At 40.8% G+C, this 23,246-nt stretch overlaps 1 protein-coding gene across 5 annotated transcripts; it reads right to left on the reverse strand.

Annotated features, from left to right (window-relative positions):
• Positions 1 to 2,172: 2,172 nt before the first annotated feature.
• On the reverse strand, positions 2,173 to 23,219 carry znf821 (zinc finger protein 821). 5 transcript variants are annotated; one of them, XM_085453582.1, is made up of 6 exons: positions 23,088 to 23,219; positions 9,977 to 10,108; positions 9,717 to 9,835; positions 8,082 to 8,180; positions 7,528 to 7,694; positions 2,173 to 5,924 (listed from the first exon to the last, which is right to left on the reverse strand). In XM_085453582.1, exons 1-6 carry the CDS (start codon positions 23,089 to 23,091, stop codon positions 4,958 to 4,960), a joined length of 1,488 nt encoding a protein of 495 aa, XP_085309708.1. In that variant the 5' UTR covers positions 23,092 to 23,219; the 3' UTR covers positions 2,173 to 4,957. The 5 variants fall into 5 exon arrangements, with proteins under 5 accessions (XP_085309708.1, XP_085309700.1, XP_085309692.1 ...); XM_085453574.1 differs by having other exon boundaries at positions 23,047 to 23,218; XM_085453566.1 differs by lacking the exon at positions 23,088 to 23,219 and adding an exon at positions 20,525 to 20,947 and having other exon boundaries at positions 9,717 to 9,832.
• Between the last annotated feature and the right edge of the window lie 27 nt (positions 23,220 to 23,246).

Below are 23,246 nucleotides of genomic sequence, written 5' to 3' on the forward strand. Positions count from 1 at the left end.
GAGCGGTTTTTTTGTTTGTTTGTTTTGATTTGTTTTGCTGTTTTAATTCTATGTACTTTAAGGACACAAAGATATTGTATTTTTATTGTTACAGCTAACTTGGAGACATTGCATTTATCATGTTTGTTAAGTAAACACAATATAATATATATATATATAAATATATATACAAATATAAATATAAACAATTATCCAACTTGTGTGCTGTGATTCTTAGTCCTGTTGTGCATTTATTATTTTAGAGAAACTGGTGGCTTCAGTTTCTTTATTGTAGGTTCTATACACCTACAATAGTATATAAAAGATCTTCTCAGGATTATACGGTATATAATATATATATATATAGTCCTTTTGGTGAAAAAATGCTTTTAATTATAGTTGTGGTCAGAGGTTTACACGCACTCATCCCATCATGGCCATGAATGTTATGGTAACTCGTGGCTTTTTTTTTTTTAAACTGTTCTTTTTTCAGAGCATACAGCTTTCATGACCAGCTTTAAGAAGTGGGTGCACACTGGTTCTACACAAGCTACACCCACTTTAGAGGGAGGTTATTTTATCTACTTTATATTTTGCTGCTTGTGAATAACCCATTTTACAAGTTGATTGTCACATCTTGACCTGTAATGTATAGCTGGTAAATATAGTAGTATACAATAAGAGCTGCTGAACAAAAGTGCTCATGTCACATTGTTACACAGTGTTAGTGTAACCCGTTCATGCGTTACGCCTGTTGTTCTGCGTTGTGTTCTGGCGTGAAAGTAAGAGGCAGGAGACAGTACTGAGTCTTTGGCTCTTTACTGCACATCTGCAACACAGAAATATGCGTTCGATCTGTGTGTGTCATGCGACTGCCAGTACACCTCTCCTCCGGCCATGCTGAAAGGAGCTGAGCCTGCAGCTTCATTAATGTACATTAATGTAATGAATCAAATACAACAAATTGTTTTAAAACATTAACTTAAGCTCTCAAAAACAAAAAGCACAAAATAAATAATATGTCACTGAAAAAACATCAAAACAACTTATAAGAACAATAAATGAAAGACTGCATCTCCAAAACATAAGAACATCTCCATACCTGCAACACAGAAATATGCGTTCGATCTGTGTGTGTCATGCGACTGCCAGTACACCTCTCCTCCGGCCATGCTGAAAGGAGCTGTGACCGGGGCACACATGCACGCGCCTACGTCACCACGCAGCGCACACATGCACATGAACGCACACAGACTTGGATCACACAGGTAGGAGAGTGAGATGCAAAAATGACATATTTAATCCAAAAAAAGAAAGTGTTTTGGGTGAAATTCACAAGTATTTAACACATATGTTACATTAGCTTAGTTTTATATGTGTTATAAGCCAAATTGTATAAAATGTATCAATTTACTTTCAGTAAATGGAAACATTCAGAAGATACACGTCTGTACACAGCTGTCCAAAGTAAAATGCACACAGGTAACCCTATTATGTAATCTAGTTATTTGGGATTTGAGCGCATTTGGTACTTGCACTGGTTACCTCACATAGTATATCACAATAGGTCCTGAAATTTGTTTCTCCTTTTATTATGTCTGTTATTTTGCAGGACATTTCTTGTTTGTGTTTCATCATTTCCTGATGGTCTTGGGGAGTATATCATAGCTGGCTATTTTGATGTCGGTGTCAACTACTACCCTGTCCACCATAATGTTTATGAATTTCAGTCTAAGCGTGCATGGTGCCCACTAAAGTCCTGAGTTGTTATGAGGATACGTGCGTAGACCTACATTTTTTAAGTTTGGCACTCAGTGATGATCTCACTCTGTGCTTAAAGTTTAAGCTATTAACCTTTACAACTATTAGCACTTACAGACAATTTAGAATTGCCAATTAACCCAGTGTATCTAAAAATAGGGGTCAGGTTCTCCTGGGAGGACAAAGCCACTTCAGCTAAAACAATGAATGACCAGGGTGGTAATGCAGCGAGTTTAAGTTGAACTAATGATTCATGTATAAACACAATTTGCAGGTGAGATTGTGCTTTTACTTTAGTTTGATTCTTGAAACCTAAATGCTTCCCCTTGTTAATGATTAATGAAGACAATGGGCTGCAGGGGCTCAAGGTTTGGAAACAACAGAACTGATCTTATGCAGTGCTTTGTAGGAAAAAAAAAACAATGCAAAAAATGTAAACAATGCTGCAAACCAACATTATAATAAATTCAATGTTTATTTCCACATTCTTATCCAGGTTTCGTCACGGTCTGTACATCTGTTATTCCAGTAACAGAGGATGGCGTCCCCCAAAGTGCCATCCAGTCAGAATGCATTGATATCACAACTAGCATGTTGTCATTAGCAGTTTAGCTCATTCATTTGGCCTTGATCAGAAAGACTTCTTTTGTAAACATGGACATTGAGAGAAAATCCTGATAGAATATAGAAAGGCCAACATCTTGAAACATTTTTCGATTAAACTGTAAAAAACAGGCAGGCATAAACAAACAGAACACAAGCTCATGTTGAACCATTCTAGGACGAGTGCAGTTTCAGGACATGCAGTGTTTTTACCTAATCCACACTGAGAGAGCGCTGCTGCCAAAGAACAGCGCCACGTCAGAGTCCACAGAACTTCCTTTCAACTAGTAAGTGAAGTTGTAGGACAAACAGGGTCACAGCAATTTCAAAGAGCAACCTCTGAGAATACCCAGTATTCATATTCTGAGAGAAAGAGACGACACCTGAAGCCTTTGTTGAGAACACTGATCTGCCCTTGGTAGAGTGTATAATGAGAAGGATGGCAGTGAAACCCTGTTGCTTTTTGTGCTGAACTAGGAAGAGGAAACATCTCTCAAAAAAAGACAAAAATGTCTCTACTAAAAGTCCCAAAACTGCCTAAAACTGTTCTGTTTGCATGACAGGTCTACAAATGATTCTTATGGGCTGGGGTGCCGTATCCAGGCCCTGAGCCCTCTGAGTTAAACTGCCTGAGTAGCTGAACTGTTTGCTTTGAAGTCTGTTTAAAATTGAGGTCGCATTCTGCATAGTTTCAGTGAAAAGTGAATTAATTTCCTTTAATAAATAACATCTGTTGCATAGAGGTTTGATGCACTCCTAGAAAAAAGCCTCTGAGGATAAAACCAAAACTCCCTTTAATTTTTTGGTCTTTTGTTTTTTCTTCATTAAACCTGCTGGAACTAACAGCCAGGTGGGTTGCGGCTTGTCTAGGAGTGACTCAAACAGAACCGCTGCTCGTTCTTCTTTAAAGAGTACTTCTGAAACTGCTCATTTGACACTGTTAAATGTTTCCATCTGGATAAGCAAAGACAAGAAGTGGAGGTAACAGGCAGGAAATTAAACAAGGGTTATCCAACCATGGCCTCTAATTTTAACATTTTGTAAATCAACAAAACACCTCAAAACACTTTTACAAGAAAAAAAAAACCAGATATATATATATATATATTCACATCATATTGCATAAATATGTGCTGGAATGAGGTTAATGAATCTCCTGGTATGGGCTGTATGTGCCGTGAAGTTAGCCCCAGTGCTCAGTAACAGATGAAGGAAACAAACAAAAAAAGTGTTTAGAACAATTTCCACTTGTCATGTGACTCCATAAAAGTGACTTGCAGATATAAAACATAATTTAAGTGGTACTGTTTACACATCTTGAAGGTACTGCAGCCTTACAATACATGTGGATGCTACACAAATTGCACAAAGCAGAGGTTGCATTATCTATGTACGATTTCCCGTATGACGGTAAAAACCCACCATGTCGGAACCCGCTCATGAGGAAAACGAATGCATCTTTTAGGGCAGAATTCAAGTAATGCGACAAATTCTGAGGTCAACGGGTAACATGTTGTGTACTGTTTCTTTGCAACCACTTACAGGAATAGAATATTCCTCAATGCAATGAGCCCAAACATATAAGAGGTAACTAATGTATTTTACAGTACAATAACAGCAGCACAGACTTTATGACTTTACTTTTTTGTTGTTTTTTAAGAGCCAGAGAAAACCTCTGTAAAAGAAAGTCAAAATATAAATGACATTGGCAAAAATGTTCGGAGCGTAAAGACGCGAGAGTCGTATCTTGGCAAAGAGAATATACAAAGGTGGACTGCATTGAGATGTAAAACTCAGAAATAAGAGGAATGTAGCTCAACACTGAACACGTTCAATAGGACATTCATTCAAACTTTATGTCAGAATCTATAACGCCTCTTGTTTTTAAAATCACTTGTGAATGTGTGTGTCCTATTAAAGTGCCTGAATGATCAATACAAACATAACAATGTAAAGAAAACAAACAAAAATGACCTGCATCCTCGGTAGTAGTGTACAGTACATATAGAGCTTTGGAAGCTTGGAGTTGGAACGCAGTAAGCCACAGGACAGAGGGCGCGTCCACGGCGCCAGCTGAGGTAGTAGTTTGACTGAACACTTCCCAGGGACCCATGGTAGCAGCTTGAAGAGAGGTGTAGCTACCTGGAAATCAGAGTCACTGGGCTGGCGGAGTGGACCAGAAAGGAGAGGGGACTGTGGCTACAAAGTCCCCTCTCCTGTCACTGAAGGTCCATGTGCAAATGATTTTTTTTTGTCCCCTCAAAGGAAGTGTAACTGCTCCTATGAGTATGAACTGTGTTAAATCTGCTAGTCCACTGACGCAACAGATAAAATCTCTTTACAACATGCTCTTATGTCATCATCCATACAATAAGAAACATTCTCATCCCTGTTCCCAAGGTTTTCTAGGCTGTTTAAAAAAAGACGTTGAAGAAGTTTTTGTTGTATTTAACAAAGCAGCTTGTGTGCGAAGCTGTTCGACGCAGATCGAGCTGAGAGGAAACCAGCTAGGAATGGTTCTCTGTGAACAGGCAGCCTGATGGCGCAGTGCAGAGGTTAATGATGCTGCGAGAAGCCAACTGGATTCTGCCCTCACCCGATTGGCCTGGACCCACTAGGGCAGCTTCATGAATAGACCATTATCAATGGAGGGGACAGGCATAGGGCAGGGAAACTGGAAGAGACTCATGTCTGCTGTGAGGGCAGCCATGGCTGCAGGATCGTGCTCTATCTGTGTCCTCAGAGCAGGGTCAATCTTGTCCAGCCGTCGCTTGATCCTCTTTGCCTCCCTCTCGCGGATCAGCCTGGCCTGCCTCTTCTCTGGTGTCTCGTTGGCCCTCTTTAATCGCATGGCCTCCCTGTCCCTCTGCAGCCTGCGTGCCCGCTGCTCCTCCGTTTCCTGCATCCTCTGCATGCGCTTGGCCTCGCGGTCCCGCAGCCGCCTCAGCTCCCTCTCTTCTTCTGTCTCACACGCCCGCTTGTTCTTCTTTGCCGTGCGCTCACGCTCCAGACGCTGCAGTCGGGCCTCCAAGGGCTCGTTCTTCCGACGCAGAGCCCATTTTCGCATCGGTGACTGGGCCGCCACTAGCTGCTGATAAGCCACGCAGCTGTTGCACACCAGCAGCACTCCGGCAGGATACACTGGCATAGGGCTCAGGATATCAGGGATAGGAGGAAGGCCTGAAGAGGAGGAGTTGAGTGCATCAGGGATTGAGGCGAGGGATGGCCCTTCAGAGAGGAGACTATCGGGCAGTGAGGGAAATGCGGGTCCCTGGTCTGTGCACGGTCCTGATCCTGGCCCAGGGCCATGACATGGTCTGGGGCCTTGACACTGGCTTGAGATATGACCCTGCCCTTGGCAGGAACGTTGGGCTTGACATAGGTTGGGATTGGGGTTAGTTGCTTGACACGGGCAAGGACCCTGACACGAACTGGGACTAGGGCCCAGTCCATGGCAAGAGTCAGTGCAGGGGCCCGGGCTGCTCATGGGGCTGCTCGAGAGGGACTGGGACATGGAACTGGTGTCCCTTCCCCCAGTAAAATCCATCCTAGTTGTGTCGAGGACTTCTTTAAGCTTCTCCCTACGACAGGAAACATGAATCAGGTAAACATCCTTTTTTTTTTTTTTTTTTTTTTTTTTTTTTTTTTAAGTGGTCTGGACTCTTCCAGGGAAGCATTAGATCCCTGATAGAAAGCTTGCTCCTGTCTAAATCTTTAATGTGGGGATCATAGAGCCTTTCACTTGAGGTCTCCTAGACGAGATTTGTTTCCTGTTAAAAATAAACGTATTCATTTTATACTGCGTCTAAGTAAAATGCTTTTAGCTCTCTCACCGTCACTATAAACTAACTTTCATCTGAGTTTTGAACAGCTGGTGGGGTTTCTGTGCACACAGCCACAGCGTGCCTGAGATCACGATATCTGTGATATACTCTCTCGCTTACGTTACACAGAGACAAGAGCAGGAGGAAAAAAAAACACTAAACTATCTGAAACTAAGTGTTCAGAGCAGTCTGAAATCCGAGATTTCACCCCGCAGGGATTTTTTTCCACCAGCCTGCAACAAAGGCTTCATACATCAGACTGACAGGCATTGTTTTTGCCTTGAATTTTTGTTAGCCTGGCTCGTATGGTCACATATTTTAGGCAACAGTAAAATTTAGCTTCTGTCAAGCTGCGATGAGTTACATGACTTGAAACCACTTTGCTGCAATGGGAAGAGATGACTGATTCCATGTTAGTCGTTTCCCAAACTTTTTTGCTTCAGAGAGGAATAAGGGCCATGCGTCAAATGAACTCTGGCTAGCTCTCTGGAGAGAAGTTTAACAGGCTGTTAACAGCCTCAGAGGAGGTGACTGTTCAGAAAACACTGGTTGCCAGATGCTGGTTATGTTACTTTATTGTAGCTGGCTGGAACAACATGAAACAGCTTTTCCACGTACATCTAAGATACACCTTTTTTTGTCTCTCTTTAGAATAACAAGTATTTATGTTTTATTTTTCCAAACTTAGCAGCAAATGCTTCTGCCAACTGTAATGCTTCATGACTTTTCTCTTTTCTCCTTTTCATCACTTCACACTGCTTCTCCTTCTACAATGCGTCCTGACCTTGTCAGTGCTGTTTAAATTAGAAATGTAATGGTAGTTGCTAAGCAACACGCAAGTTTATTTCCATTAAATCTGTCATTGCAGTACTAATTTTATTCATCCCTCATGCTCTGCATTCTGTCTAATCCCACACTTGGAAAACCATTGCTCTTTCTCATTCTATTATAATGTATTAAAGAGAAAATGTGACTTCTTTTTACTCAATTTATATTTTCAAAGGTTCGACAAAAGAAAAGGTTTGTCTTTAAAAAAAAAGAAAGAAAAAAGTAGCATGCAGTTTTTTATGTTTCTACATTACACTCCTGCCAGAATCAATTTTTAGATACTAGAAAAATTAAAAGGCCTCATTTTAAATAGCTCATCCTTCTGAATCAGTGGTGTCTTTTCACCTTGTCATAAAGGGACCACATATGAGATATTGTTTTAAAAAATTTTAAGATAAATGACATAATTAAATAATAAGCACTAAATAAACACAGAAACTTCAGGACCCGGTTAGTATAATTTTATCACAACATCTATATTCAATCTGCATTTAAGACCTGAGATGAGAGCTACAGCAGAGATGAGCTCAACCTGTTAAAGTTGTTGGTGTCTGTGAAGCGTGCACCACAGACAGCGCAGTTGGAGAGGCGGTCCTCGGAGTGGATGAGAAGATGGCGTCCAAGTGAGCCGGGCGAACTCAGGGCTCGCCCACACACTGGGCACACATAGCTCTTGGTGTTGCTCATCATAGTCGTGTGCTGTTACAAGACAGCAAACAGAGATGAGAAAAGCAGCAAACTTAAAAGATATAATAACTTTGTATTGCAGGCGATTATCAGTTTGCAATATGTTTGCAAAAGAAAAAAATAACAAAGGAAATATACATTTAAAATATTATGAACTTGAAAAGTAAAATTATAATATTTAAATTCATGTCTGCAACAGTTATAATTGATGCTGTGGTTGTTATGCATGGTAGTATAAATGCAAACAGCATACAGAGTTTAAAAAACAAAACTATGCAGCTATATGACAAAGTAGACAGATTGCAGAGCAGATAGGCTGCTGCCACACGGCTTTGAAAATTGCATTTCTTTTTTTGGTTCTGTACTAGATCGGGGCAGGTGAGACGATGTTATTCTCACCTGGTAGACATGGGAGATGAGCTTATCTGGGCTGCTGAAATCCAGCGGGCAGAGAGGACAAACAAAGTTGTTGCTGTGCTCTCCCCCTTCCTCGCTCTCCTGAGGAAAGTCAAGAACCATTTAAACTCGTTTCAGAAGCACATTAACACTACATTCAAATGATTTTACACCTACATCTTACAGTTGTAAATCACAAATCTGAATTCTGAGTTATTTATTAAATTAAGATTTCCAATTTGTATGATGGCAGTTAAAACGTAAAAGAGGCCTTGTTTTGGTCTGAAGCATTTTCACAAGTGGATGAAGATGTGTTGAGTGCATGACTGAGCAAAATTCCCACAAGTCCCGGTGACTCACTGACAGTGACATCACACTGTGTGCTGAGACAGATGTGACTCACAGAACATTTTCAAACAGAAGGTGCAGGCAGAAAACATATTGGTTGGACCTGGGGGTGTTTAATAACTCAAAGGGCACTTTTGAATAAAAATATTGGGCCAGACCTCTTCATCTTTGAATCCAGGTGTTCTCGAACCATTGCACAGGTCTAAAAAAATCAAACAGCCATATGGTCTGCCTTTACAAACATTTGTGAAAAAATGGTTTGCTCTCTGAATTCATGTGTGTTGCTGTAAAATGACGCCAGCGTTGCGAGGACAAGTCCGTTCATGAAATTTCTTCCCTCACAAACAGTCACGATCAGCTGTAAGCTGTATTATTGCAAAGTGGAAGCTTTTAGGAACCACAGCAACTCATCTGTGAATGTGACAGATCATGTAAAGTTACAGAGCAGTGCATAAAATTCACCAACGCTCTGCTGATTCAGTAACTGCATGTGGTTTCATGGCATGGGTTTCCATGGCTCCTGTAGATGTACTAAGTAGGTAGCCCACTACTCCCCCCACACTTTTACTATATTAGTGATGTCTTTTAACTGATTATTTATCATTTTCACTTTTATCTTTTCAAAGTAATAAAACAAAAATGTCAAAAGTTTATTATGTTAATTGTTATTTTGCATACAAATAGAAAGATTTTGGTGAAATATCACTACTTCCTTTCCGGTTATCTCAGGAGAAATATCTGCAATATTCTCTAGCACAGCACATTAGCTTTAAATTCACAGATGCATGAACCTAATTAAACATCATAAAACTGGAGCAGATGACAGGGTGGGCATCTAGATGCAAATTACGGTTCACATTGACTTGTTTTTCATGCACGACTGATGGATGAGAGTTGATAAATTCTTCTCACGCCTACCAACTCGTTTATAAACCACATATTTCATAATCAAACAGATGCAGGGCAGATACTTGTCTTCATTTTTTTTTTTAATCTCTGTCGTGTTTTGTTTGTGTGTTTATTCCACACCACAACGTTACCAGTATGGTCTCTTCTAGTGTAATGCATAAGTTGTGTTCAAACCAATTGATGATGTGCCAAGAAGTTGTTTTCAAAGACGTACACAGTGAGAAATAGATAAAATTATTTTTCCAGTTATGAGAACCTTACCACAACCTTTGTGCGTGTTCCTTTTTTGTATTTGTTAGAATGAAATAAACATTATTGCCATTCAAAGCACCATCATAACAAACACTGGAGTGAAGGTGTCTAAATTAGCAGCCCTCTCACCTCTTTGACTCCTGCTCCTTGTAGGAGACACTGCGTTCTCTTGGTGGTCATGTGGTCGTCAGCAGAGGTGTTGGAGGACGAGTCTTCGCCGTGGTTTTCTGGGTCACTATCGCTGTCTTCTATGGAGGCAAACACAGCCCTATCAATACGGACAGACAACAAAACACAGGGCAGGGCTTATTCTCACTAACACCCCTCATTCCAAGGACATTCCTACAGAGTCCAACAGTCCTTCCCTGACCCTTCCCTCCATCCTGTACCTGAGAAGCTATCCTGCCCTTGGACTTCCTGGGAGTTGTTGCTGCAGCATTCACTGTCCTCTGTGAATTCGTCTCTGCCATCCATGTTAATAGTGTGCTGGAGTCCTGTGATGGTTGAAGTGTGGAATGGCCCTGGAGATAAAAAGACAGTAGAAGGACCGTCGGTAAGATTCTTGAAAAGTTGACTTTCTCACTTGTGGTACATGTAGAAAAAGCCAACAAGCTCTTTCAAACTAGGCTTCAAGACAAGACTGGAGTTGACCTTCTCATAGTCTTGAGACACAACCATAAGACCCGTCATGCCAGTATTAACAACATGTTGGAAATGGACACCAACAGAAACTGTACTACAGGCTAAATCAGCACTCCATCCTTCTAAGATTGGGAGCTACATTCAGCAAAGGAGAGTAGGAGTGGGCCTGTTTCCAGATAGACCCTTGTGGAACAAAGGAAAATGGCGAAAGCTGGTAGTTTTAGAACTCCAGTGTAGGGCTGGGCCATATTATACCCTTCACGGTAATACCGGTATAATGTTAGGCAACGATAGGAAAATGAAATATCGCGATAGAATGGGAGTAAAACGCGCATGCGCAGTGCCTTTGTTTTCATACGCACATGGCCGATTGTTGAGTGAAACAGATGAACCAGAATTGGTTTGTAAAAATGGTGCAACTTCCGTGATGTGGAACTGTTTTGGTGTTTGTCCGTCAGATACACAACAAAGCACATTTTTTGCAGAACATGCAAGCGGCCGTTGTTATTGTCATATTTGTCGGACTAAGATGCTCTTAAATCTGGGAGTAATCTGGGTCCTAAACTCCGTATGCTTCAGGTCAAACAACACTGCAGCATCACTTAGAGTTAAAAACTGTCTAAATTCTTTCATCTTTAATAAAACGATCAGCATTGCTGCTTTACCAGGTGTAACTATAAAGTTTAACTTCCAGGCATCCATGAAAACAAAAGTTATTACATTTAACGGAGTTAGAAGTTAGCAGGAAGCTAGCGGAAGTTAGCTCGCTAGTTTCGCTAGTTACCTAAGCATGATATTGCATGTTCTGACTGAGAGATTTCTGAAAAAAATCAAACGTACAGCTCTGCTATCACTTCCAACATAAATGAAGACAGGAAACTAAACAGCAGTGACGTTTGTAGGGTTACTGAAGTTGGGCTAGCTGGTATATAATGATGTGCTACGTGATCGCTAGCGACACAGCTATGTTAGCATAACATAAACAGTGAAGCTGGAGGACGAACACTAACACTTTTCCACTTATAAAAGTTAACGTGAAGGTTCTTCATGGTTAGAGACAAATGCAATCGCATGGCAGGATGCTGTAAACGGACCAAACTTCAGTCAGGAGAACAACTGAGATAATCCATCCACAATACCAGGTTAGTCATTAATATACTGCAACAACATGGGAATAGAGCAGCTGCCAGAGAATTCAACATTAATGAAACAATGGTACAGAAGTGGAGGAAGCAAGAAGAATGAGTTTAATAAAGTTTGATTTATCTGACTGCTTTGTTTCGCTTAATGTGCCTTATAATCCCGTGCACCTTATGGTCCGAAAAATACGTACTGCACACTGCAGTTTAATGTTGCAAAGCACCTCTTTTTAACTTCAGTGGATATTATACATGGTTATGCTCAGGATATGTCAGCCCATTTCTACTGGAAATGCCTTTTGGTTAAACTTTCAGCAAGGAATTTGCATTTGCACTGTTACATTTTTATAAAGCTTTAATGTACATAAAAACCAGCTTCTTAAGTGAAAATAAATGGAAGGTTGTCTTTTTGCGCTAGTAATGTTGTGGAGTTGTATTTTGTCTCGCATCAATTATATCGTCGGTTATATCGTTATTGCAAATTTTCAAATATATATCGTGATAAATATTTTTGGCCATATCGCCCTGCTCTACTCCAGTGGCAGGAGGCGGCTGCAAGATTTGCTAATCTTAGAAGCCCAACAGCAAAAGTGGATGAAGTGGGAAATATTGAATAAAGGGACAATCAACTGGAAACGCACTCAGGCACATCATGACTTTAATTAAAGTGAGCCTTTGTCAAGGCAGGTATACTTAGAGACACAACCAGGTGCTGAAGTCTCTGTCTATCAATGCCAAAAGAGCAGCACCACTGCCACTTTAAGAACAATGACAAAAATACCCTCCATCACTGACCAGGAAGACTTTTGAAGGAGGTTGTTACTAGAAAATGTTCTTTGATACAGGTCAACAGCTTATAATCCCATCAGAAATAGTTGCTTCTGCCCAAAGACCAGATCTGGTACTTTGGTCCACCACTCTCTGTATTGTCTACTTTATAGAACTAAAAGTACCATGGGAAAAAGCTGTGACACACTCAGCTGAAATCAGATGCAGAGCATTGAGGCTGGATAGCAACAGTTTAGCATTCCACAGTTAAACTTATTAAACACTTGGAGATGCACAGCCAAACCCTATGCCACCACCTTCAAGGTGATTCCAGGGATTGCTTAGCGCTGCAGTCAATGGCTGTGGATGAGGAGGAAAGACCCCAGCTGTGCGACAAGATGTTAGGGACAAACACCCAGATCTGATTCGCCTGTGGTGGACCTGCCCCGGTACAGGGTGTACAGGGAGTGCAGAATTATTAGGCAAATGAGTATTTTGTCCACATCATCCTCTTCATGCATGTTGTCTTACTCCAAGCTGTATAGGCTCGAAAGCCTACTACCAATTAAGCATATTAGGTGATGTGCATCTCTGTAATGAGAAGGGGTGTGGTCTAATGACATCAACACCCTATATCAGGTGTGCATAATTATTAGGCAACGTCCTTTCCTTTGGCAAAATGGGTCAAAAGAAGGACTTGACAGGCTCAGAAAAGTCAAAAATGGTGAGATATCTTGCAGAGGGATGCAGCAGTCTCAAAATTGCAAAGCTTCTGAAGCGTGATCATCGAACAATCAAGCGTTTCATTCAAAATAGTCAACAGGGTCGCAAGAAGCGTGTGGAAAAACCAAGGCGCAAAATAACTGCCCATGAACTGAGAAAAGTCAAGCGTGCAGCTGCCAAGATGCCACTTGCCACCAGTTTGGCCAAATTTCAGAGCTGCAACATCACTGGAGTGCCCAAAAGCACAAGGTGTGCAATACTCAGAGACATGGCCAAGGTAAGAAAGGCTGAAAGACGACCACCACTGAACAAGACACACAAGCTGAAACGTCAAGACTGGGCCAAGAAATATGTCAAGACTGGTTTTTCTAAGGTTTTATGGACTGATGAAATGAGAGTGAGTCTTGATGGGCCAGATGGATGGGCCCGTGGCTGGATTGGTAAAGGGCAGAGAGCTCCAGTCCGACTCAGATGCCAGCAAGGTGGAGGTGGAGTACTGGTTTGGGCTGGTATCATCAAAGATGAGCTTGTGGGGCCTTTTCGGGTTGAGGATGGAGTCAAGCTCAACTCCCAGTCCCACTGCCAGTTTCTGGAAGACACCTTCTTCAAGTAGTGGTACAGGAAGAAGTCTGCATCCTTCAAGAAAAACATGATTTTCATGCAGGACAATGCTCCATCACACGCGTCCAAGTACTCCACAGCGTGGCTGGCAAGAAAGGGTATAAAAGAAGAAAAACTAATGACATGGCCTCCTTGTTCACCTGATCTGAACCCCATTGAGAACCTGTGGTCCATCATCAAATGTGAGATTTACAAGGAGGGAAAACAGTACACCTCTCTGAACAGTGTCTGGGAGGCTGTGGTTGGTGCTGCACGCAATGTTGATGGTGAACAGATCAAAACACTGACAGAATCCATGGATGGCAGGCTTTTGAGTGTCCTTGCAAAGAAAGGTGGCTATATTGGTCGCTGATTTGTTTTTGTTTTGTTTTTGAATGTCAGAAATGTATATTTGTGAATGTGGAGATGTTATATTGGTTTCACTGGTAAAAAATAAATAATTGAAATGGGTATACATTTGTTTTTTGTTAAGTTGCCTAATAATTATGCACAGTAATAGTCACCTGCACAGATATCCCCCTAAAATAGCTAAAACTAAAAACAAACTAAAAACTACTTCCAAAAACATTCAGCTTTGATATTAATGAGTTTTTTGGGTTCATTGAGAACATGGTTGTTGTTCAATAATAAAATTATTCCTCAAAAATACAACTTGCCTAATAATTCTGCACTCCCTGTATTGTAAGCAAAAAGTCACAACACATAAAGATGCTGAGAAATACAAATGAGGATGTGTCCCTAACATATCCTGGACATTGATAGAACAATAATCTTATACAGAGGACAACTACTACCATCTGGTTCTATGCGTCAAAATCTTGGGCCATAATAGTGTGCCTTAATAGTACTGCAGGTATACTTTTTGTGCAGTTAAATATTAAAAAGCCATGACTGACAGTCACTGGCCTTCAGCCTGACTGCAGCTGTTGTTGGAAGGAGTTAAAAATGCCAACATGTTGCCAAGGAAGCTAAAGAGGCACCTGGAATCCTGACATAACTTCAGAGAGAAATCTCCACTTCAGCAGATGCTGGATCAGAACCAGGGACAACAAGACTGCCTGTTGGATTGTGTATGACAGAATCTGATGAGTTTAGTGCAGCCTATAGTGAAGCACAAAAAGAACTGAAGGCTTTTTGCTCAAAAATATCTTCACCTGACTGCACAATCAGAAGAACTGATGATATTCCAAATGAGGCTTCTTTTATAGGTATACCTTGAAATTTTGTCCTGCCTTGGGCACAAAAAGAAAACGATTCTGAGCAACTGTCTCTACCCATACATTGTACCCGGCATATGAAAGCTTTATCTCCATAGCAACTTCATTACAGCATCCGCTACTGTAGTGTATCACAAGAAGGTATAAATCTTTAAATCTTTTAATAGAAGTGGTTTCACCTATTGCTGAAGTTCTATGGTTTGATCACACTTAATGTGGATCACGCCATCCAATTACAATTAAAAAAATCTTGAGATTATTGCAGAAATATAACACGCTAATGAAAACAAAACCTATAATCAGAGCAAAACTGATAGAAAGCTGTCCCAGAGAGTAAATTATTGAAACCATTCTACCTTTTTCTTAGCACTCTGGGGGCGCGATCAGCTTGAGAAGAACTTCTTAGCAGATTCATCTGGTTTTATATGACCTATACAACAAGCAGCAGGATTCATACAAAAGCAGCGAGACAAGCCCAGTTGCATATATGCATGCACATTTACTTCATTTGCATCCCAACCCCCACTATTTTTACACACATATACAATCACAGATACATGCTAGCTGTTCCGACAGCCATGCTGCAGTCCCACGGGGGTAGCAGCCTGCACTGTTATCCTCCAGCTAACTGCCTAGCTGCTCCGTTTCTCTCTCTCTCCTTCAGTACCACCCACACACTGAACAGCCTGGCTCGCCCTCTGTCCTCCCAGCTTATATATGGAGCTCTGTCTACTTCTATATCTTTACCATCAGCTCCGAGGGGGAGGATAAAGCTTTGCACCATGACAGCCCATATGTAGCTCATTTCACTTGCCGCGATGCCACACTTTATTGTACACAGCGGCTCTTTTTGGCTGCAGGATGCGATGCAATCCCTTCACTTTTCTTCTTATTACACTGGACTCCGCAAATGCTCATTCAACTGCCAGCACTGCTCCTTTGGATGCAGTCTTGGTGAAAACTCCTCTGGCATTCACACATAGGAACATCACCACTTGAGATAGCGAAAATTAATGATAGCTTAAAATCCAATTTTCTTCCCTTGTGTGCTCCCTCTCCATTTACACAGATCAGAAGATGGGAGAGAGAGATCCTGACTTCAGTTACCTGAGACTGGCAGAAGTAATTACAGCATTCATCACAATCCTGAGGTACTGTGCACGGTGCACAGACACACACTTTCTCTTTTATTGTGTGTGTGAGCAAGACAGAAGTATAATCTTAAAGCTAGTCATTTGGCTACTTGTGAGAAGTTGGTATGTGAACACAGTTTGGGCACTTTTCCCACAGAAATCCAAGCATTCGTTAGAGTGGGTCCGAGTATTGAACTGTGAACTACTACAACAGGCTGGCTTCTCGGCACATAGCCAATGATTGATGTGTGAGAGATACCCATCCCCCCACCGCTACGGTTCTGTCTGTACATCTGTCTCTCCTTGCTCCCCCCCGCCGCCACCATCACCACTACCCACCCTCCTCGCTCCCTCAGTCTCTAGCACTGCGATGTTATCTCTGAGTCTGTGTGTCTGTAGGCAGGAGGTGACGCAGTGTCTGACTGAATCCAGACAAAGAGACAAACTCATCAGCCAAGAGACACACACAAGAGGGAGAGGGCTGGTTGGGGGGGGGGGCAGGCCGGGGGTGGTAGGGTGACGGAGGGGTAGCGCGCAAAACAAAACAGACAAAAGACAGAATGCCAAAACTCTACTCAAACACAGAGCAATGGGGGTCCTGTTGAATTCAAAGGCCCCTCCTTCTCCTTTTCAGCAGCCATCCCCTCCAAAAACGCACACATGCAGACACACAACACTGTCTGAATCTGCAGAAGTACTGGGGCCCCCCCCTCTTACGTCCACAGACTTTCTGGAGAACAAGGACGGTGGGCCAGACATCGGATCAGTTCTCACCACGAATAACCTACATGTTTAGATTAGGATTTTGCTTCAACTACAAGACTGACAAACACCTTGTAGCCACACGAGACTCAAAGTTGGATTCATAACAGCCCCCCCACCTGAGAACTCAATTTCATAGTTGGATCAACAATACATATATAATGTGAAATATTCTGAAATAACACCTTATTTGTTATAATTAATACTAATAAAGGTTTTCAGAACTTCTACATTTAGGTACAGAAAAATTATGAAACCAAAGCCTCACATATACTGTTACACAAATATACTGTACTTCCCTGACAGGCATCCACTTGACACCACGAGGGTATGCACCACCACCTCCAAACAAAATACTTTTATGTAATGCATAAAAATCTTGAGTATTGTTGTACATCAAACTTAACAGCTAGACAGACACCGCTGTTGTATCATTGTCTGGAATTCCCTGTGTGTGTGTTTGTGTGTGTGTGTGTGCGTACTACTGAGTGTGTGCATTTGTGTGTGTGTGTGAGCATGTGCATGTGTGTCAGCCCGCCTGCCTGTCAGACTGTCTCCCTGCCTGTCTGGTCTGTCAGTCTGTCTGGTCTGACCCACTCAAAGGGGACAGCTCTTTGAATGCAATTCATACCTCACAAGAAAAGACAGGTAAAACAAATCATGGTGAGGAAGAATGAAAGTTGGTGTGCAAAAGGTGTCCTTCTGCACTCACAAGAATTTAAAAAACAAACAACATATTATACAACAGTCTTGGGGCCTCCTGAGGCCTTTCGCTCACTCTCAAAGGTGTTTCAGAGCAACAAATGAGCTCATTAGCTCACAGGGATGACTGCGGTCTGCAGCAAGTGTGAGATGCATTTCTCCAGAAGTTTAAACAAACTCTTTAGAAAGGAGGGTCGCAGCATACTTCAGTAGATTACACTGGGCAATCCCCTTCAGTGGACAAAAACTAGCTTAAGATAAGAGGTCAGCAGGGTAAGCACTGACAAGAGCATCCTGGTAGAAGATGAGTCACCAACAAAATATCTACATTAGAGGGTCTCCCAAGAGCTCCTGAGATCTGCTTCAATAAATTTATCTGTGCTTTATAAAAATATGACACTATTTTAAAATAGAATTTGGTCAACAAATGTCAGTAATCCAGTCAGTATGCATTACACTGTAAGCGACCAGTAAGCCCAAGGTCCCTTCTTTAAATGGAAGAAATTACTATTTAGCTAAAAAATTATTTAACAGATGAGCAGCAAACCATCACATATAAACAACAGAAACCAGATGTTTGTTTATTCAGATGACTGCTTACCATTAAAATAAAATCTTAATTAAAATCTGGGATGGAAAACTAAGATGTTGAACAGAATTAGAAAGTAAGCATGAAAAGTGTTTGTGTAGTAGAAAAATATTAGACGTATCATTCAATAAGGGAAGAAAGGGGAAATAACAGAAACACTCTTGCATACAACACAAGGGAAGTCTTTCTGCTTGTGTGCTCAGTAATGCTCTCCTGCAATCTTGTCCTAAATCTGAGCTGTCAGAGAAAACTGAATCAAGTGCACGCATAGCTACTGTTTGTACAAGCTGAAACCTCTGTCCCTTCTGTTCATGGTTTAGTCATAGGTGGGGGGTTTTTTGTTTTGTTTTTTTAAATGCCTCATACTTTTTTTTTTTTAAAAGAGCAGATAACTGACAAAAATAACATCTCAAAACTGAAACCAGAAACATGGTTAGCCACAAGCCTTGATACCTAAATTAACTGAAAGATTCTTTCACACAACATTTCTAGTCAATATAAGCTTGTCGGCCTTAAAGGAGAGATATTTATAAAAAATATTTTAAGCCTGTAATCAGCACCAACAAGTAATAAGCTCCACTATTAAAATACAAGTGATAGTGGCTACTTAAATTCTTTTTAAAAATGTACCAGGAGTGTGCTCTTTCACATATTATGTAACACATTCAGTTATTTGTCATTACATGCTGCAATAGTGTAGCTTGCATTGTTATAAGCTTGTGTACCTGTATGTGTGTGAGTACTTTGGCAGGTGTTTGTCTGTCTGTGGGTAGCTTGTTGTTGTGATTTGGCACTGTATAAATAAAATTGAACTGAAGTGAAAGACAGTGCCAACAACAGTACTAATCACACACACACAAAACTTTACAGATGAGATCTAAATGAGGCCGAGTTTGAGATTGTGTGTGGTGCGGCGAGTATTTGCATTAAAGTGTAGTAATGCCTTCTGATCACCAGACAAGGTTTTTCCTGGCTCAAAATTGGCCTTTTGGGGATGACGCCACATACAGGTAAGGTGAGAGTATTGGGTATCTTACATATCTTAGTTATTTTTAAACAACTGATAAATGAAAAAGCGAGTCGGGTTAAAGACTAAATTTAACCCTACATAAAAACTGACTGATAGTTTTATCACTGTGCGAGTGGTTTTTCTGTGGTGTGGTAAACACTAAAATTATGCTGGAAAAACCTTGCAAGATGGTCACTATTGATTTTCTAGTCTGTTGAGTGCATCTGACCTGAGCTTGCTCTCACTGCATTTATTGCCCATTTCATGCCCGTTTCTTTTGTTTTCATATACCTGTAAATAATAACTGTGGTCAAGTGGGACCGCACTAAGATTGGATCAAAGTGGCTGCATCACCCGTCAACACGCTGGCATTAAGTATGCATGGTTATTACTGCATTATTACCAAGCATGATAGAGTAGCTATTATTGGTTTCTACTTGTGATTCTGTGTGTGTCATCATGGTAAAATGTACCATAGAGATACCTCAAACTGAATTTCGAAAATGCTGACAGTTGTTTGTATATGTGTCTGTGGGCAAATTTTTCCAGTGCAGTAATGTCACAAAAGCTGTAAGGCGCTGACACAAAACATTACATATCTGTATTCTTCAGCGAAATAACGGTTAAGTCAGAAGATGGGTGTGGTCCAACTCATGAGTGCTGAATACTTAGTACTAATGAGTCTAAATGTCAGTATTCTGGCATGTGTCACAACTTGTGTGATCCCACTGCAAGATGGTCTCTAGTTATAGGGCTCATGGGCTGGATCACACAAGTTTACCAGCTCGGCATCAACTACAAACCTGCCACATTTCATGGCTTTATCTGTTATTTTGGCAAAACCTGTTCCCAAATATACACATTTTGGCACATTCCAAAAAGGTTTTTACCTTCAATACAAAGAAAAGTCACCAGGACTGTAATATTTAAAAAACCCCAAAAAAACCCAGTAGTCTTGGTAAATGGGGGTTGATTTACTCAAACTTAAAATACATGTTTGTTTATCAAATAATCAAAGAATTCTGATAAGGAAGTTACCACTCTTTGCATTGGCTCTATGTGGACCAATCACACTTACAGCCACCTCACAAAATCCAACTTCCACCCATGAAAAAACAAACAAACCCAAAACTCAATGCATGCACAAAAGCACCTGCCAAAATACTCAAAACTAATTCTGTGGTAGTTCCTGCAACAGTAGGTGTCCTGGGACTGCATTTTTAAACTATGATACACATGCATATCTTTTTGGACAATCTTCATAGAGTTAAAATACTCCCTAACCCCTTACCCTCACATTAACCATCACAATTAAAGTGCTAACCCTAACCTACCTCTACCTCAAAAAATAAATAAATAAAAACAAAAAACAACTTTTGAACCCCAAACTGCCTTTTGCCTAATTCCTGGTTCTTTAAAAGCTGTCTGGCAACACAAATATCATTAGTTACGATGTTTATATCCTACAAATATAGATAAAACAAACAAACAAACACACACGGAGAGAGAGAAAACTCACAATGCTTGCCTCGCAGCGTGATCATGTCAACCGACCCAAGTATACACGGATAGCGCAAGTGTCATCAATAAAACTCGTGAAATAGTAAGAGAGACAATACCTGAAATACCTACAGTTAACTTTGAAGGGGTTGGTCTGTTTTCGCCTGGACATATTACTGCCCAAACCGGTTGGAAAAATTGAAAAAAAGAAAAGAAAAACAGAATATCCTAACCCCGGACGGTCCAAGTATGTTCAGAGGGAGCAGATGATGAAGAAAATAATAATATAAAAAAATCAAATCGTTTAGATCAGAAACTGGGTCGTTTTCGGAGATTAAAAAATAAAAAAAACGGGCACATTTAAGAGTCACATTCTTGCGGTCTTTTTTGTTGTTGTCTTTTTTAAAAGCCCCTTCTTCAGCCGATTATCGGGTTAAGACGATGTCCAAGCCCGGACAGAGAGACTCCGAGCAGCTCCGAGCTGCTCCGATCCCGATCCGCTGGCACCCGCGCACTACTGCAGCGCAGCACGAGCTCAGCTGATATCTAAACGTAAAAGGAATGAAGCTAACGTCGAACAGCATTGTGGGATGTGTAGGGACGCAGGGGAGTTCAAGTGAAAGATACTATGCTGCATTCAGGTCGTGTGGGAGAAAAAAACCCGACCATGTTCAAATATCAATTTAAAGTAAGTAAATTTCTGTGGGCGGTTTTGACGAAGCAATGATTCCTATTTAACTTCATAAGCTCTGTAACTATAACCTGACAATGACACCTCAACTAATAACTAATAAATATCCATCCAAGGACTACTCAGCACATCACATCCCCAATAAACACTATCATAAGAACTCACCCACGCATCTGAAATCTACCGAAAATAAATGAATAAATAGATAGATAAATAAAACATAAAAACAAACCCATAATCTGAAAGGACCTTGAAGGATTAATGTGTCAAATCATATTCTTAGGTTAAATTATTGTTCTAATCATATTCTTGTATTATGAATATTGTTATTAAATAGAAAGGGGAAATTAATGTTCAAGCAATTATTTTGCACTTACACATTTGATAAGTCAGTTACACTTTTGAGTTCATGTTGCCATTAGACAAAGAGTACAAACACAACATACAACGGGATGCTGCATCCTGTCACAGTGACAAAGTAAACTTTTTTTCCTGCTGTATGGCCAAATGAAGAAACTGACAACATACAGAAGCCTTCTAGAGTGATTCTGGACAACCAAATTTAAAAAAGAAAAGTACAGTATGCAACAAATAAATAGCACATCTTTAGATTTACAACAAACAAAAAACTAAACTGAAAACTGCAACGACTCAGTTCTGTTTAGTACAGATATACACTCAGTATTTCTGTAACTTACATTATACAATATAAGTCTTTTGTTTTACACAATGAAATTATGTGAGAGCGGCAGTCCAGGGAGTGTGCTAGGGCCTCATAGGAGAATTTTTACAATAAATACACACATAAAAAAAATACATTCAATTTGGCATTTTTCGATTAACAGGGATATATTTTTAAGATTACCACTAAAGTGTATAGATAAACCTATAGGATAGAGGTACTTTTATAGGCTAAATAAAATGATCATCCAGTCCTTCACTTTCCTTGAGTGAAGTGTGTGTGTGTGTGTGTGTGTGGGGGGGGGGGGGGGGGGGGGGGGCAGTTGTAGCCTATCCCAGTCAGAGTCAGGGTATGGACAAGCTGCCAATCTATTGCAGGGCTAACCCATAGAGACTATTCAAACTCATATTCACACTTGAAGCTAATTTAGGATCACCAGTTAATCTAACCCCATGCATGTCTTTGACCTGTGGGAGGAAGTTAAGAGTTTTCGGAGAGTGAACCCACCATACAGATGTGGAAAGAACATCCAGAAAGGCCTCAGACTGAATTTAAACCAAGAAGCTTCTTGCTGTGAGGCGACAGTGCTATTTCAAATAATAAAAAAAAATACATGAACATTTACTTTTTATTATGCATATATTTTTTATTCTAAAATGCACAGAGATGCCTCCACTGATTGGACACTGACAAAGCTGAGAGTATTTTTCTGTTACAAAAGCCTTACTATTTCTGAGCCTCTCGCACAGTTTGTGATACCTTTGTGCTCCCTTTAGCCATAATAGGAAGAAAAAGTAGTGCTACAATTGATCATGACACTTGTAATTTCATTTTCAACTCTCTTTCTAACTGCATATCCTACAGTCAACACTAGATGTCGCTACAAACCGTTGGACTGTCAATGTCATAACATTGCATGTAGTCGTCATCACTGACTGCCACGAGTAAACTGACCGCAGCACCACATTGACCGGGTGAAAATGTACTCTTCCGCACGCTCGAGCAAAAATATGCCATCTCAACAAAATAATCTCGTCAGGTCATGAAATCGCCTTTGTGAGGCAAGTGGCAGATGACACACATTCAGACGCAAACGGCACGTCACGTTATGCACTGTTATTTAGATATCCAGTCAGTGAGTACAACGGGATAACATCAGCTAGCTGGCTAATGATAACAAGCCTAACGTTAGCCCATTATAGTTACTGTGAGAACGATGGAAGCGAACAAGCCACACAGCAATTAGTAAATGATAAGAAAGGGTTGAGTACAGTCACCTACCTACATCTCCCATCATAATGAAGACATAATTCAACTATTACCCATGTTGTCCAGTGAACATATGAGGCAGGAGTCTCGAGTAAGGGGCACAGACTGTGATTAAGTCCTCCCGTACAGCTAACGTTACTGTACGCTGATGATAAACATGAGCTCTTCTTTCGCGAACCCCTTGCGATCTGTCAGTGTAACCCTCCGCCTGC

Source organism: Copadichromis virginalis, linkage group LG1 (assembly GCF_057382275.1).
Source record: "Copadichromis virginalis isolate Kocher_CV1m ecotype Utaka linkage group LG1, C_Virginalis_male_GT1.1, whole genome shotgun sequence".
Lineage (NCBI taxonomy): Eukaryota > Metazoa > Chordata > Actinopteri > Cichliformes > Cichlidae > Copadichromis > Copadichromis virginalis.